General features: G+C 36.7%; 1 protein-coding gene across 1 annotated transcript in view; it reads left to right on the top strand.

Moving 5' to 3' along the window:
• The window catches only part of abcc4 (ATP binding cassette subfamily C member 4 (PEL blood group)), a 40,210-nt gene that overhangs the window by 3,702 nt on the left and 19,697 nt on the right, over positions 1–16,811 (top strand). The window contains exons 3-11 of the mRNA XM_079628891.1: positions 4,849–4,969; positions 7,677–7,901; positions 8,255–8,344; positions 9,543–9,706; positions 10,977–11,102; positions 11,820–12,069; positions 14,650–14,757; positions 15,803–15,892; positions 15,978–16,169. Of these exons, the coding sequence (XP_079485017.1) occupies positions 4,849–4,969; positions 7,677–7,901; positions 8,255–8,344; positions 9,543–9,706; positions 10,977–11,102; positions 11,820–12,069; positions 14,650–14,757; positions 15,803–15,892; positions 15,978–16,169 (1,366 nt within the window). The remainder of the gene's footprint in view (positions 1–4,848; positions 4,970–7,676; positions 7,902–8,254; positions 8,345–9,542; positions 9,707–10,976; positions 11,103–11,819; positions 12,070–14,649; positions 14,758–15,802; positions 15,893–15,977; positions 16,170–16,811) is intronic.

The raw sequence follows: 16,811 nt of genomic DNA, 5'->3' as shown, positions 1-16,811 counted from the left end.
AACGGCAAAGATCGTTTGCACTCATTAATTTACTACTTCTTCCAGGTGCGTGCAGTTGAGCTCTGTTGACAACTATGCGTCGCTCAACATGCGTTGCTCTGATTGGTTGTAGGTCTATCCAATTGAGTGCAGAGTTTTTTTTTCCTATTTTGGTTAAGACACGCCTCATAATCAAAGCCCTATGGAGCAGTATCAGACTCACATTCTGCCTAGAATATGAGTATGGCGAAGTCAGGCTACTCAAGACTACAATCAGGAAGTTTCAGGAAGTTCAGAAACAGTGTTGATTGATAAAGAGAATGACATCCTTTGGTGTGACTTTGTGCTTTGTATATTTTCAGACCTATTTCATGCTCAAACAGCAGCATCACACACTAAAGAAAGTTGAACATGTAAAAAAAGTGTAATAGGTCCTCTGTAAGCAACACTCATAATCTGTGGAGCCACAGCAGAAGGGCACATACTGTGGAAGGTTTTACTGTTGCTATTGCTGGAGCAGAACTCTTGGCAGAGGATACAGAGAGCAGGACGCGAGGTGAACAGTCTGTCTGGTTTTCCTGCTCGCTTTTGTTTTATAGTGTTCAGGAAGAAGCTACTCTGAAACTGAAGCTACAGGCTACTCATAATGAATAGTAGTTCAACAAGCTACTAATTTGATAAAGTAGCTACAACAACAAGCAGCTAATAAAAAGTTGTTTACTACATTAAAAAGCTATAGCTTTTTCTAACATAATTATAGACAATTATATGTACATATACATTCATACATATTATAGACACGTGTATATAATACACTGAACAAAATTATAAACGCAATACTTTTGTTTTTGCCCCCATTTTTCATGAGCTGAACTCAAAGATCTAAGACTTTTTCTACAGTATGTACACTAAATTCCTATTTCTCTCAAATATTGTTCACTAAATCTGTGTTAGTGAGCAGCCGAGATAATCCATCCACCTCACAGGTGTGACATATCAAGATGTTGATTAGACAGTATGATTATTGAACAGGTGTGCCCTAAAATGTGCAGTTTTATCACACAGCACAATGCCACAGATTTGAGGGAGAACGTACACAAGTAAGACTGCAGGAATGTCCCGTGAATTGAATGTTCATTTCTCTACCATAAGCCGTCTCCAAAGGCGTTTCAAAGAATTTGGCAGTACATCCAACCGGCCTCACAACCGCAGACTGCGTGTAACCACACCAGCTCAGGACCTCCACATCCAGCATCTTCACCTCCAAGATCATCTGAGACCAGACACCCGGGACAGCGGCTGCAACAATCGGTTTGCAGAACCAAAGAATCTCTGCACAAAGTGTCATAAACCGTCTCAGGGAAGCTCATCTGCATGCTCGTCGTCCTCATCGGGGTCTCGACCTGACTGCAGTTCGTCGTTGCAACCGACCTGAGTGGTAAATGCTCACATTCGATGGCGTCTGGCACTTTGGAGAGGTGTTCTCTTCACGGATGAATCCCGGGTCTCACTATACAGGTCAGATGCAGACAGCGTGTATGGCGTCGTGTGGGTGAGCGGTTTGCTGATGTCAACATTGTGGATCGAGTGGTCTATGGTGGCGGTGGGGTTATGGTATGGGCAGGCGTATGTTATGGACAACGAGTACAGGTGCATTTTATTGATGGCATTTTAAATGCTCAGAGATACTGTGATGAGATCCTGAGGCCCATTGCTGTGCCATTTATCCACGACCATCACCTCATGTTGCAAGGATCTGTACACAATTCCTGGAAGCTGAAAACATCCCAATTCTTGCATGGCCAGCATAGTCATCGGACATGTCTCCCATTGAGCATGTTTGGGATGCTCTGGATCGGCGTATACGACAGCGTGTTCCAGGTCCTGCCAATATCCAGCAATTTCGCCCAGTCATTGAAGAGGAGTGGACCAATCAACACAATCAACAACCTGATCAACTCTATGCGAAGGAGATGTGTTGCTCTGCGTGAGGCAAATGGTGGTCACACCAGATACTGACTGGTTTTCAGACCGCCCCTATATATATATATATATATATATGTGTATATATATATATATATATATATCAGGGCTCGACAATAAGGACTGCCCGATGGCCCGGGGTCGGCTTGAAAGACGCTCGGGACAGTCGACAGGACATCGTCATAAATTTGTAATTTGCATACGTCTTGCCAATTTAAACATAAAAGTGATTTTAAACCATTCAAGTGCAAGACGACGTGAAAAGGAACTCAATTCAGTTTTTGAGTATTTCTGACACAAAGAGTATTAATTAAACAGTGAGTGAGTAACGCTGGGTTACTAAAAGAACAATGAAGGCAACGAGATACAAATAACGAGATGATTTATTCCACGACACGATGAATCCAAGATGCGAAACAGTATGTATGTGAGAGACAGACATGTGCACAAACAATAACCGACAATGAACAAGAACCGGGAGGAACTTAAATACACAGGTGAACAAAGAAGACAGCAGCTGTAGTCGAAGAGTGACGATGATCGCTGACAGGTGCGGGTGATGGTGAAGTGAGTGCAGGTGTGAGCCGGAGAGGATGATGGGAACTGTAGTGCAGACGGAGACTAACACGACAGTGACAGTTAGCTGGTGCAAAACCAGAAACCTCCGTAATGTATGAAACCTACGTAAAAAATTAATTGCTGCATTTGAATAAATATTATATTACTTTGTGAAAAATTTTTTATATTCTTTTTATATATTACTGCAAAAAAGGTGTAAAATCCTGCACATTCTTTTCTTTTGTTCTAATACTGATGTAATGCTCTTGAGGTGACTGTGCATCTTATTTGACCATGAAGTCAGCGTGAAATCAGACATTAGTATTACTGTAACTTAAATACAAGGTCCTCGTCTTATTGCGAGCAATTCGTCAGTCTTTGTAAACCTTAAAAACCTTCAAATACAACTGATCCACCTCTGAAACATCTTTCCTTTTTTGCTTCTGTGAAATGCAGCCGTTTCATAACTTCTCATTAGATTACATTTGTGCATTTGGCAGACACTTATATCTGAAAGCGACTTAAGCTTACATTTGGACTAAACCGATCAATTCATATTAGTTTTATGATCTCTTTATTAACTTTTTGAAGCATCAAAGTGAAAGTTGCGTAGCTGTTAATGGAGGGACAGAAGTCTCCCCGATTACATGCCATTCATTTGTGTTCCGAAGATGAACGTAAGAGGTTTGGAACGACATGAATTAAATTCCTTATTTCTTATCCAGTGTCATGGTTTATCTTATCAGGTTTTTTTGCTCATTAAATATACTTTTTCATTCAGAAATATGTCACATTACAGAAGTAAAATGGGTTGCGGAAAATGGATTACTTTGGTTTTCATGGATTTGTTACTGTGCAATCCAAGATTTCATGGTTGTGTTATTTGTTCTTTTAGTCTTGATTTTACAAATTGTTCACACCGCAAATAACACTCACTGTAACATAAAGATCACTGCTCAGCCATTATGATTTCTTCACCTTGAGGTTTTATTATGCAAGAACAGATAAGCAGATGAAGGATTTGCTGACCCTTTGTACATTAGTCAAAACTAGGGCTGTTAAACGATTAATAGCGATTAATCGCATCCAAAATAAAAGTTTGTGTTTATAAAATAAATGTGTGTGTACTGTGTATAATTATTTTATATATATAAATACACACACATGCTTGTATATATTTAAGAAATATTTGCACATATACTGTATATAGATTTATATATAATTTATATTATATATACATTTTATATATAAATAACACATTTTTCTTAAATGTATACATGCACATGTGTGTATTTATATAAACAAAATAATTATACACTGTACACACACATTTATTATGTAAGTCAAGTCAAGTCAAGAATATTTGTATAGCGCTTTTCACAATACAGATTGTATCAAAGCAGCTTCACAGTATTAAATTAAAACAATAATAAAACGTCCATTACATTTTTAATGTAAACACAAACTTTTATTTTGTATGCGATTAATCGTTTAACAGCCCTAGTCAAACCCACTAATAATCAGCAGTCTCCCACAAAGTTCCCATATAATCATATTCTCCAGCCGTGAAAGCATTGAAATGAATGCCGTCGTTCATTAAAAAGCACCTCCACACACAGCGTTTCTCTAGCCTCTAATCATGCACTTTAAAATGGATCATTGCTGGTTCGTTTAGCACAGAGCTCTGGGCTACGACACTAATTAGTGGAGCTTTTATTGCGATCAGCAGCATGGAGAGCGATGGGGCCGTGGCGTAAACACAAATGTTCTGCCTTGAAGTAAACTGTTATTTGCAGATGTAGAATTTACTGCCGGACGTTGCTGGAAAACATCAACTGAAGAGTCTCAGCAGCTGTTTTGAAGGAGTGCTTTAGTAGTTTTCCTGATTTGGCTTGAAATGCTGTAGTTTCTGCTCAGGATTTGTTTTCTTATGTGCTTTGAATGTTGCTCATGATGTTTTTCATATACCCTGTATATGCTCTATTTACATATGTCATGTTGCCTACATGGATACACAACATACACCCAGCTTATGTGACCTGTTCACCGGGTGGCCCTTGGGGTCCAGGACTGGACCTTAATTTGGTCTGCATTACTCAAGCTGAGTAATAAATAATCAAGATTTTTAATGTCACAAATGTCTTCATAGTTAAATCATTTTGTGAACAAGGAGTGAACAAGTACTGTCTATGTTGAAGTAATCATATCGTTATTGTATGTGAGATGACACAATGTAGTAATAAAGGAGAATTACAATTCTCAGATTGTTTTATGATATCCTCTCTCTCTCTTTGTCAGCCTTCCTCATCTTTTTCTCTTTCCCGACAGCTGCTGGGACCATGAAGTGGAGAAAGCAACCAAAGAACTCAGGACACCAAAACTTACCAAAGCCATTATCAGGTGCTACTGGAAATCTTATTCAGTACTGGGAGTCTTCACTCTTATAGAGGTACGTTCTGATCTGGGACTTTGCATGATGTTCTTTTTGTAAATGGTACACAAGCTAAAGGCAGTAAACCCCACTACATTTAGTTTAATTTTTAAACCAAGTCCGCTGGCTGTCAAATGACACAGCAGCACATCTTATAAATTCTGTTGATGATTCACCGTCTTGCTGTGAGTCACCTGAAGTGCATCACACAGGAGTCAGTTTTAAGAGTGTTTATAGAAGATTGAGTTGAAGCACATCCATGAGATCCGAGAAAGAGTGGTCAGACATCCAGGTTTTTTTTTCCCCTATTGCTTGTAATTCGATTATTTGTTCTTATTTTATCAGTCTGTTTACTTGTCTTCAGTAAGCTTAACAGTTGTTGTTGTTTTTACTTGGTAGTATTAGTTTTTTGTGATGTCGAAATTGGTGATGAAAATTATAATATTTCGATGGTATCATAAATGTTGATATAACCTTATTTAAGGCAAAAATAACTATATTGTGATATATAAATATATCGTTATCATTAAATAACATCACTCTCATTGTGATATAAGATTTTGGTCATATCGACCACCCCTAGCCCCTATGATTTCCATGATTCAGAAAACACAGAATCTAGTCATAAAATAGAATTTTACAATATGCGCAGAATGTCACGGACATTACATACACTTTTGTGTACACTTGTTCTGTATGTCTTTTGTGTGAATGTCGCAATTTCGTCTCCTACACATACTCAAGCATGTGTGAAGCTCGTGTTTTTAGCATCTGGCTAACTAGTGTCTCACTATATGAGGACAGCATCTGATAGTTTACCTCATGAGTATTTCCCAATTTCATTTGATAAAACTGCCATCTTCTCTACAACCCACTAAAATAAAAGTTTGGTTTAACTTTGAGAAATTATGACAGAAATATGTTACTATTTTACAGTAGAATGTATTTCTCAAAGTAATAATAACAATATTTCAAGGAATATCAAGTCAAGTCACCTTCATTTCTATAGCGCTTTATACAATACAGACTGTTTCAAAGCAGCTTTACAGTGATAGCAGGAAAATTATGCATTTTGGCTGTTGTTCAGCTGAAGTCAGTTTAGTGTCGATTCAGTTCTGTTGTAAAGATCATCAATTATTAAATTAGTTAATTCATCTGTAAAGCAGTTCTGCAAAAAAATGATGTCGTCATCCAGCTCAGCTCCGTTCTCCTACAGCTTCAGTACAGTCAGATTAGTAATATTGTTGAATATTAAGTGTCCCCAAGGAACCCGAGCTCTATCAGCTGACAGAATGGAAAAACCTTGGGAGAAACCAGACTAAGGCGGGGGTCCAGTTTTTCTCTGGCCAACAAACGAGCGTGGTGTGATTTATGATTCAGGCTGCATCATAAGTCAGAATTCACATCGGGATCGGTAGCATTAAAATATTCATCCAGTTCCTTTTGCTTGAAGATCAATCATGCCGGTATGGAGCAGAAGCTGGCCATAGGGTTTGTGTGGAGGACCTGTCTGGTTCTTGTGGTCTTTGCTGAGGATCTGTGCCGATGGCTGTCATGTCAACGAGGCCTTTACAGGGGATTGTCTTGTAGACATGGTCTCTGCTGACATTCAGGGCTGCGTGTTCGTCATGTCTAGATGCAGGTCCACCATCTGATCTGGATATGGACCGGATCCGGATGACTACGGTAACCTAGGGATAAGCAGAGAGACTAATATTAGCGTAGATGCCATTCTTCTTATGATGTAACAAGTACATTGGGTGTTATAGGAAGTGTTCCCACTTCCCAGTTCCGGTTAAACTCACTGATGCAGCCTAACAATCATTTAGCTGATTTGAATAATAGAAACTGATACTGTGTTGTGTATGCCAGGTTAAAGAGATGTGGTTTTAGTCTAGGTTTAACCTGACAGAGTGTGTCTGCTTCCCGAACAAGCCTAAGAAGACTTCCAGAGTTTAGGTGCTAAATAGGAAAAAGGATCTACCGCCTGCAGTTGGTTTTTGATATTCTAGATATTATCAACTGGCCAGAATTTTGAGATTGCAGTAGAAGTGAAGGACTATAATGCATTAAGAGCTCACTCGAGTACTGAGGGGCTAAACCATTTACTGATTTGTAAGTAATTCGAAAGATTTTAAAATGTATGCAATGTTTAATAGGGAGCCAATGTAGTGTTGACAGAACCGGGCTAATATGGTCATACTTCCTGGTTCTGGTAAGAACTTGAGCTGCTGCGTTTTGGACCAGCTGGAGTTTGTTTATTAAGCGTGCAGGGCAACCACCCAGTAGAGCATTACAATAATCTAGCATTGAGGTCATGAACGCATTAACTAACTTTTTTGCATTTGTCATTGAGAGCATATGTCGTATTTTGGATATATGTTTAAGATGGAAAAATTTGGTTTTAGAGATGCTAGAAATGTGGCTTTCAATTTGAAGATTGGTATCAAAGAGCACACCCAGGTTCCTAACTGACAACAAAGACTTGACAGAGTGTTAGACAGCATTCTAGGTTATTACATGCAGAGGTTTTTGGTCCAATAATTAGAATCTCAGTTTTTTCGAAATTAAGTAGTAGGAAATTACTAGTCATCCAATTTTTTTGAATCAACTATGCATTCCATTAATTTTGTGTTCACACAATAGCACGTAATATTAAATACACGTATGTAGAACAGGACAAAATATAAATTATTTTACATTGTTATTCTCTTCCCCGTTATAGGAGGTGATCAAGGTGATCCAACCAGTGCTTTTGGGACAACTCATTCGGTATTTTGAGAGCTATGACCCCAATAACATGCCAGCTTTGTACGAAGCTTATGGATATGCAGCAGGTCTCTCTCTATCCACTATGTTTCTGGCATTACTCCACCACCTCTACTTTTACTACGTCCTAAGAGCTGGAATGAAAATCCGCATTGCAATGTGTCACATGATCTACAAGAAGGTAAGATTTTCTTTAAAAAAAAGTTTTAAAGCCTTCCAAAAAAAGTGCTGAAGTGTTGCCAAGGTACAGTGTTAGTATCATATGGTAGTACCATATGTTTGTTTTTTTATTTTTTATTACCATATTTGTATACCATGTCTGGATTCTGAGGTTATTTAAAGAATGGTCCAAAAAACTCGTTTGCACTTTTATTTTGTAAGTGTACCACATCTTAAATGTACCGGTATATATTTTTTGAATAATGTGTCTGTAGATTATTTTTTATTTTATTTTTACTTTTTTTTTGGCTGGGCTGAGGGTAATTCCTTATCACAATTTCTCCTACAAACCTCTGGAATCTTTTCTTCTTGCAGGCGCTGTGCCTTAGTGCCACAGCTATGGGCCAGACCACCACAGGGCAGATTGTTAACCTTTTGTCGAATGACGTCAACAAGTTTGATGAGGTAGGACATTTCCATAACTTCAGTGTTATGGTCACAGGTTGTTCATTTCCTGTTTTTGAAGCAGGTCTGTAACAGTGTATTGTTTTATGTATTTAAAGAATTGGACATGGCACTTGTTTGGTCAGGGAGTTGTTCAATTTCCAGTTAAAACTGATTCCAGTGATTTACTGTAAAAGGGCTTGTGTTACCGGGCGGGTAACAGATTGGCCAGCGTTCAGAGGACTAGGAGAAATCACAAAATAGTCTCAACCTTTTGTGTATTTACAGCCAGACTCCAGATCATTAGGAAATTAAAATGATTAGTTAAACCGTTTTTAAACTGTACTTATTCATCGTGGTTTTTGACATGCATAAATGGTCAATTAAGTGGAGTTTTCCTCATATGAGTTATGTCTCAACATTATGTGATGGACAGTTATGTAAAGTGTTGGCTTTGTGGCGTGCAACATTACTTTACAGGTCTAATGCAGCTCCATAAACCACACGACATCATTTTGAACCATGTTCGTTCTTGCTGAGCAGTTATTCTGTCTAATCAAAGTTGGAATGTCATTGTTATAAATTTGTCCGTTGAGGCGTTTCTCCTGTATTCACCAGCAGACATCAGAGGGGTTCTCTGAAGAATTACAGGAAGTTCTGTTTTTGTTCAGGCCGTGTTACCCAAAATTAGTTCTTTGAAGTTCAAGCTCCTTTTGTGGATTCTAAAATAATCTCTTGGGCTGTTTAAAATAAAGCACTACAAATGCAGTACATTGTGTATTTCCAACCAAAGTATTATTAGGCATTTTATTATGGCATCCAGATTTTTTTTTTTTTTTTTTTTTTACTTTTATTTAGCAAGGTTGCATTAAATTGATCAAAAGTGACAGTAAAGACATTTAAAATGTTACAAAATATTTTTGGATTTTGGACATGGATCACTGTTTCCACAATTTAGATTTATATTATGTATTAATACATTAAGCAGGTCAACTGTTTTCGAGATTGATAAAAATAAGAAATGTTTCCTGAGCATCAAAAAATATTTGAATGATTTATGAAGAATCGTGACACCGAAGACTGGAGTAATTATAAATGTTTAAACATACATTTTTGCTATAGTGGCACATCAAAACCCCATGGTAATAAAATAGTACTTTTTTTTTTTTTTTGGTAATGAAATAATTGTGTGCTGTTTTGTTTACGTCTGTATTCCCAGGTGACTATTTTTCTGCACTTCCTGTGGATAGGGCCTCTTCAAGCCGCAGCTGTGATTGGTCTGCTTTGGCAAGAGATCGGACCATCATGCCTTGCAGGCATGGCAGTTTTGGTCTTTCTTATGCCACTTCAGACCATGTTTGGGAAACTGTTTTCCAAGTACAGGTACAATCTCAGGATTACTCCTGACATGGATTTTTTTTAATTGGATCAGAAAAAAGGAATCATGGGAAATTGAAAGGTTTAATCACAGTCACAAGATGCTCCTCGTGTAGTGTCATGTAGACTTCAGAATCATATGTAAAACACGTTTATTATCTCTTAAAAACCTCTGCAAAAAAAACTGGGCCCTTTAAATTTTAACGAGCTGTAATTTCAATTTTTTTAGTTTTTCAAAAATCACAGTTTCAATGTAAATAATTCACACAAGCACAGATTTACGTTATCTGGAAATGATTAAAAGCACAAAGAACTTTGTATGCTGAAGATGGTGTATTTTTCTTTTACTGTAGTTATTCTGTCCATAATGAGATGTTAATCATCTCCAAGCAAGTAATCTATAAGAATTTATTTTAGTTCAGTCGTAAGTTACCACAGTGCTCAAAACGATGAGTCAGAGTCACACATTCAACCACATGCTCTTTCCTTCTGGGCTTATGCACTCTTTCTGTGCGAGGTCTGAGTTCAGGTTTCTACTCCATGATTCTTGAGTTAGAGGAACTTTTGTGTCACGTAATATGATCTTAAAGAAAACATTCCTTTAAAAAAATCATGTTACTTTAAAAGAAAAATAATACATGCATAATATTATGATAAATACTTGAGAGATAAAAGGTTAAATATTTCAGTTTCTTCATTTTTGACTTGGACGTTAAAGTAAACTCCCTTTTATAGTAAATGAAAGTGTTAAATCAGGAAAATGTATTTTGCCTTTCAAAGCTCCCTAAAGAAACCAATACATTACGCCATTACAATCACTTCAAACATCTATACAACTTTAATTTTTCATTAAAATACAATTTAATAAAGGCCAGAACAGGCGACTGACAGTATGAAAATCGACAAATTTAATCTTTAGATTTTCACATCATAATCTGAGACCTTAATGGCCTTAATCATTATTATTTGAACATTTTTAATTCAGAATTTCTTGCATTTTAGAAGGTAATTAGCAAGTCCAAAGCTTATCCAACTTTTACATTTTCTTGTAAAAATGTTAGTACCAGCACACAATATCAAAAATCCATTTCAATGTTGATCAAGGCCATGGTCGGATCCAATTCTAGGTTGTGTAATGTGTTTTAACAAAGATAAAACCTAATTTTAAGAAGTAAAATTTTTTTTTGCTCCTAATTGCAGGGTCACCCTTTATGTTTTAGAATACAGCCCAAAAACATTCTCTGTCTCACTCTCTGTCTGTTTCTCTCTCTCACAGGAGTAAGACCGCTGCCTTAACTGACAATAGGATACGCACTATGAATGAGGTGGTATCTGGTATACGTATAATTAAGATGTACGCCTGGGAGAAGCCATTCGCAGCGCTGGTTACTGATGTACGAAGGTAACTTATATACTTTGGGCTTATTTAGTCTTATTATACTGCTATGGCTCTGACATGGGTCAGGAGAATTCTTCACCGAAGCCAGCACTTTGCCAAAGGATTTATGGGCTTTGATTATTTCTTTTGATTTAAAGTCTTAAAATGACTTAACTTTAAAGGTCTGTAAAATCTTAGGTCAATCAAGGGAGTGATAGAACATGCCTGTGCCGTTAAACTGGATTTGTTGGTATTCATGTGGCCATATATAAACGGTTTTATCAGTTTAACCAACTTTCTCAGCAAAAGTCTCCTAAGACTGTTGCTGTAGTTGACATGAATATGAAAACTGACTATAGAAGAGAATACACAGCATACACAATCCAATGCCAAAACATCACATGGCTAGAAACGGTTGTGTTCACATTCTTTCATAGTATGGTTCAGTAAAAGCCAGCATGTCAAAAACTTAATGTGTTTAATAATGTGTATTAAATTTAGAAGCCGTGATATCTCAGATAAGCCTTAACCTTTCAGTGCCACAAACAATGCTTCTTTTAATCTTATCTGTGGTTCTGCATTTGATCTGTCTTTTTAACTTTCTTTTTAAAGACAGAATGAATTTTCATTGTGCAAATCGACCTTGTGAAGTACTATGCAGGGCCGTCCACTTCTAGGACGAAATATATTTGTGATTCTTGGGCATGAGTGGATAAAGCTCTTATTTTTTGTTTCTTGTAGGAAGGAGATCTCAAAAATCATGAATAGCTCTTACCTCCGTGCCCTGAACATGGCCTCGTTCTTCACGGCGAATAAAATCATCATGTTTGTGACCTTCACCGTGTACGTGCTAGTGGGCAACACCATCTCTGCCAGCCGTGTGTTTGTGGCCGTGTCGCTGTACAGTGCCATCCGCCTCACCGTTACTCTGTTCTTCCCCTCGGCTATCGAGAAAGCGTCTGAGACCGCCATCAGCATCCGGAGGATCAAGGTACAACCTCTATCATTAGAAAAACTGTCTCAATGAAGTTACGCTGTTCTCACGGTCACGGAAATTATTACAATCTCGAAAAGAAAAACTAGAGCATACTACACAATATTGTATCCCACAATGCAATGTGTTTTATAATCTCTTTTATGACTATTATTTTATCCCTGGCAAAATATGAGATTCTGGCAAAAAAAAAAAAATTTTCCTAAATTGACAACTGTACGCCACTAACATGCAACATGGTGTCTAGGAAGTCTCTTAATTTTTTTTCTTTTCATAATTCATAATGTGTTAATTTACCTTGACAATTTTTTTTAAATAAAAAAATGTATTAATATGCAAAAAAATTGATTTTGTTGGGCCTGGGCATTGACACACATTTTAAGATTCGATTCAATTTTAAAGTGCCCCTATTATGTTATTTTAAAGGCTCTTAATTTAGTTTTGGAGGTCTCCTACAACAGGTTTACATGCATCAAAGGTTAAAAAATGTTTTTTAATTTTCTCATAAAAGACATTGCACATCACCACAGTTTTAAACGGTTGACTGATTAATCAGTCTCTCTAAATCCCTCCTTTCCGCAAGCTACTTCCTAAGTCCTCAGCGATTGTACACTCTGTGAAGACCGTAACGATAATGTCGATTTTACCATATCAATCCGAGCGCTAATCCGATGATGAAAGAACTAGTTATTCAACTTGAACATCCATCGCAAGCACGACTTGAGCAAGACGTTTCTCACTGATACGCTACTCGGTTTGAGGTTAATCATGAGTGTTGCAGCTGTTTATAAATCAATAATTATTCATACTTACGAGTTGTGATTCTGATCAAGCTGGTCCAAATAAACTGAGTACTGACCCATCTTTTAAGAGTGAATCCCGCGTTGAACTCTGAGAACTTTAATTCACAAGCTTGTGAATCGATTCAATTCTAATTCGAAAATATCTCTCTGAACTATATGCCGTAAACTATACAGGGAACCCTGTCAGTTGGTGCATTACTATAATATTGAAGGTTAAAATTAACAACTCGTTATTGCACACAAGGCAGTTTTGATTATAATAATGATTTTTTTATTATAATATTGGATAACATATTTAGCAAAATGCTCCATATTTGGCAATTTTTCAAGCTAGCTAAGTTTATGATCAATTGAATGGCTTTTCTGAGGTGAATGTAACATGACATTGTTTACAAGCCGTTGTATTACGCCTTTCCGTGGTTGAAACACTGATTGAGCGATAACATGAGATATGATTCTGATGTCGGATCTTTCAACATTTCTACTGATGTTCATTCATGTTTATTTTGTGCTGGTACTAGTAGTAAAGCCGATAAGATGATCGTTCACGTGCTGCTTAAAATACAGCGATCTGTCACGACACATTAAAGAGCCACAAAACTGTAATTATTGTTAGACTTTCGTAATAAAATTGACATGATTTGAATCGTTTCATATCAAAAGTAACAGCACAAAGCTTATTGTGATTTATTGGATGGGGGGTGCGCTACAAATAATGGGTTAGTCAGCTCCCTAGTTCGGTAGTCAGTGCACGGATCAGGGAGTCGGACATTTTAAGGGCTGTCTCAATTGCAAAATCCTTTCAGTGCACTTAAATGTTCGCTCCCAAAAAAGTCCCACAATGCACTGTGAGAACCAGGGAGTATCGTTGCTCACTAGGTTTCCTTACCAGAAGTTCTGAAGTACGACATGTATTTCACGCGAGGCAAATCACTACACATGATAACACAGGATAGAGGCTTCGAATAAACAAACATTATTTAATTATATTTCAGCATAAACATACATGGCCAGACAGGTACTTAACATAATCTAGCTAACATTTATTATTAATCTATAGATGAAATGTTACAGGTATATGTAACAATCAAAATATTTATATAATATTTACTTTAAATAACATTAAAAACATAACCGCTAGAAAAATATCAGTTCTGCTGTTGTTCATAAATGCAAGTAGTGACGTCATGTCACCATCAGGGTCCAAATGTGTAGTGATCTAGTGTCCTTACTGTCCTTACCGGTGCCCAGTTTGTGTACACGATATACTGATACACCCATAGTTTAGTGAAGTTTTGTACACATGAACAGCATAGACTAAAAGATAGATTCTTGGGACTTAAGAATCGATTCGGCGCAGAACTTGTATAACATGAATATACAACTTTCAATACAAATAACAAATAAATGAAATGTTAAGACTATTGGCCACAAGTAATAGCATCTAAGTCTCTGTCTCCTTGAGGTTGTGCTGAAGGTATCATTTTCAGGGTTAATTTTAGCTCTATTCTAAAGTTCCCACTGACGCACTGTTGCATAAGTCCAGCATGAACGTGCAGATTTTGTAATCGTGGAGTGTCTGTTTAGAAAAAGCTGACTATTTATTTTGTGATTTGAACACACTGAACTTATTTCTTCTGCTTACTGGACTATCTTAATTTGGGTTAGCCACAGAAAATACTGCTACTACACTGTCAGAGTGTTGTTACAGCAGTTTTTATTTTGATGATCTTGTGTTCATACATGAGCGTCTGTGGTTTTCTTTCTCGTGCAGAAGTTCCTCTTGCTCGATGAGCTCGTGAGAACCAACGTCCCCCTTTCTCAGGAGGAGAAGAAAGAGGCATCTGTGGAGATTCAGGATCTCCTATGCTACTGGGATAAGGTGAGTTCAGTGTATATAAATATATAAAGTACACACACACACACCTTCCCCGGAGTTATAATTTTGGAAATGCAGAACTACAAGCTGATATAGTGCCCATCAAGCAGTGGAAGTTTTATCTTGATCCCAAAAGCATAGTGTTTTTTTTTTTTTTTTTTTTTTTTGGCTTCCTTGTGTATTTTATCAAATGTTTTTGTAATAGATATATAAATTAGTGTAGATGTTTTTTGTTTTAAATATTGTTGATCCTTGCAATATCATGATCAAATTGACAGCAATATTGTTTAATCGACTAGTCGAATAGTCTCACACATCCCTAAATATTAAGTCTATAGAAATGAACACATTTATAGTGACATATTTATGTACGTATTAAATACTCAATGAAATGGCTCAAGAAGTGCCGTTTTCTTCCCATTGTGTATGTTTTCAGCTGTCTAAAAACCGCTTTGGTGCACACGTGGCCTTTTTGGAAGAAAAAGACTAAATTTCTTGTTTGCTCATTTTGGCAACTTTAAAAAGAGTTCAACAGCATATGACCTCAAAATTACTTTTTATAGATGTTATAGATATAGCATTTTAATGAAATAAGTTCAATATAAGTTGTATATAAAGTATATACACAATCGTTCAAAAGTTTGGAGTTAGTACGATTTTTCTAATGTTTTTGAAAGAAGTCTCTTCTGCTCACCAAAGTTGCATTTATTTGATGATAAAAATCAAATCAAACAGTACAGCAGTAATATTGTGAAATATTATTACAATATAAAATGACTGTTTTCTTTTTAATATATTTAAAATGTAATTTATTCCTGTGATGCAAAGCTGAATTTATTCGGCATCATTACTCCAGGCTTCAGTGTCACATGATCCTTCAGAATTCATTCTAATACGCTGATTTGCGGCATTTTTGTTCAGAATACTTTGTTGAATATCTATTTCAAATACATTTTGTTCTTTTGAAATTATTTTGTTGTAACAAAGGGTTTCACTTTTCCCTCTTTTTGCATGTCAAGACTGATATTTTCTCCTTTCTACTTGACAGACTCTGGATTCTCCAACATTACAAAATCTGTCTTTTACTGTGAAGCCAGGTCAACTTCTGGCTGTTATTGGTCCTGTGGGGGCTGGAAAGGTCAGTCACAATCATTTCATTTTTCCCAAGTGATCATGTCAACCACAAGTGTTATTAGTTACTAATCATGACCTGTATCCTGCAGTCCTCTCTCCTCAGCTCTGTTCTGGGGGAGCTTCCAGCCGAAAAGGGTGTTATAAAGGTCAAAGGTGAGCTGACGTATGCCTCACAGCAGCCTTGGGTTTTTCCAGGGACCATTCGGAGCAACATACTGTTCGGTAAGGAGCTGCAGCCCCAGCGATATGAGAGGGTCCTCAAAGCCTGTGCGCTCAAAAGGGTGAGACGCTTATTAGTTATTCATCCATCACACTCTTGCCTTTCTGATCTTATACATCTACTTCCTGATTAAATTCTCAGTAAGGTTCTTTAGTGTTTACTGTGTTTTAATCAGGATCGTCAAATGGTATAAGTACACATGCTGATTATTTAATTTAAACAATTAAGTACATACATCTTACACTACTTTTAAAAGTTTGGGCTCTGTAAGACATTTGAATGTTTTTTTTAAAACAAGTCTCTTATGCCACCAAGGCTACATTTTATTTGATGAAAAATAGTACAAACGGTAACATTGTGAAATATTATTAAAATGTTTTCTATCATTCTAATAAGCTGATTTGGTGCTCAGGGAGCTATTTCTTATCAATGTTGAAAACAGTTTTGCTGCTTAATATTATTTGTGGAAAATGTAATACATTTTTGTTCAGGATTTTTTTGATGAATAGAAAATTCACCATTTATTTGAAACTGAAATATTTTGTAACAACATAAATGCATTTACACTTGCATTCGATTGAATGCATCTTTGCTGAATAAAGATATTAATTATTTTCAGAAAAAGCTTACTGACTGCAAACTTTTGAAAAGTAGTGTATTTGCTGAGAGCCTTCAAAGACTTTTGTGTTAGAAGAAAGCATTT

Source organism: Phoxinus phoxinus (assembly GCF_949152265.1).
Source record: "Phoxinus phoxinus genome assembly, chromosome: 11".
Taxonomy (NCBI): Eukaryota; Metazoa; Chordata; class Actinopteri; order Cypriniformes; family Leuciscidae; genus Phoxinus; species Phoxinus phoxinus.
Note: the sequence above shows the minus strand (reverse complement) of the source record. Positions and strands in the feature narration are given on the sequence as shown.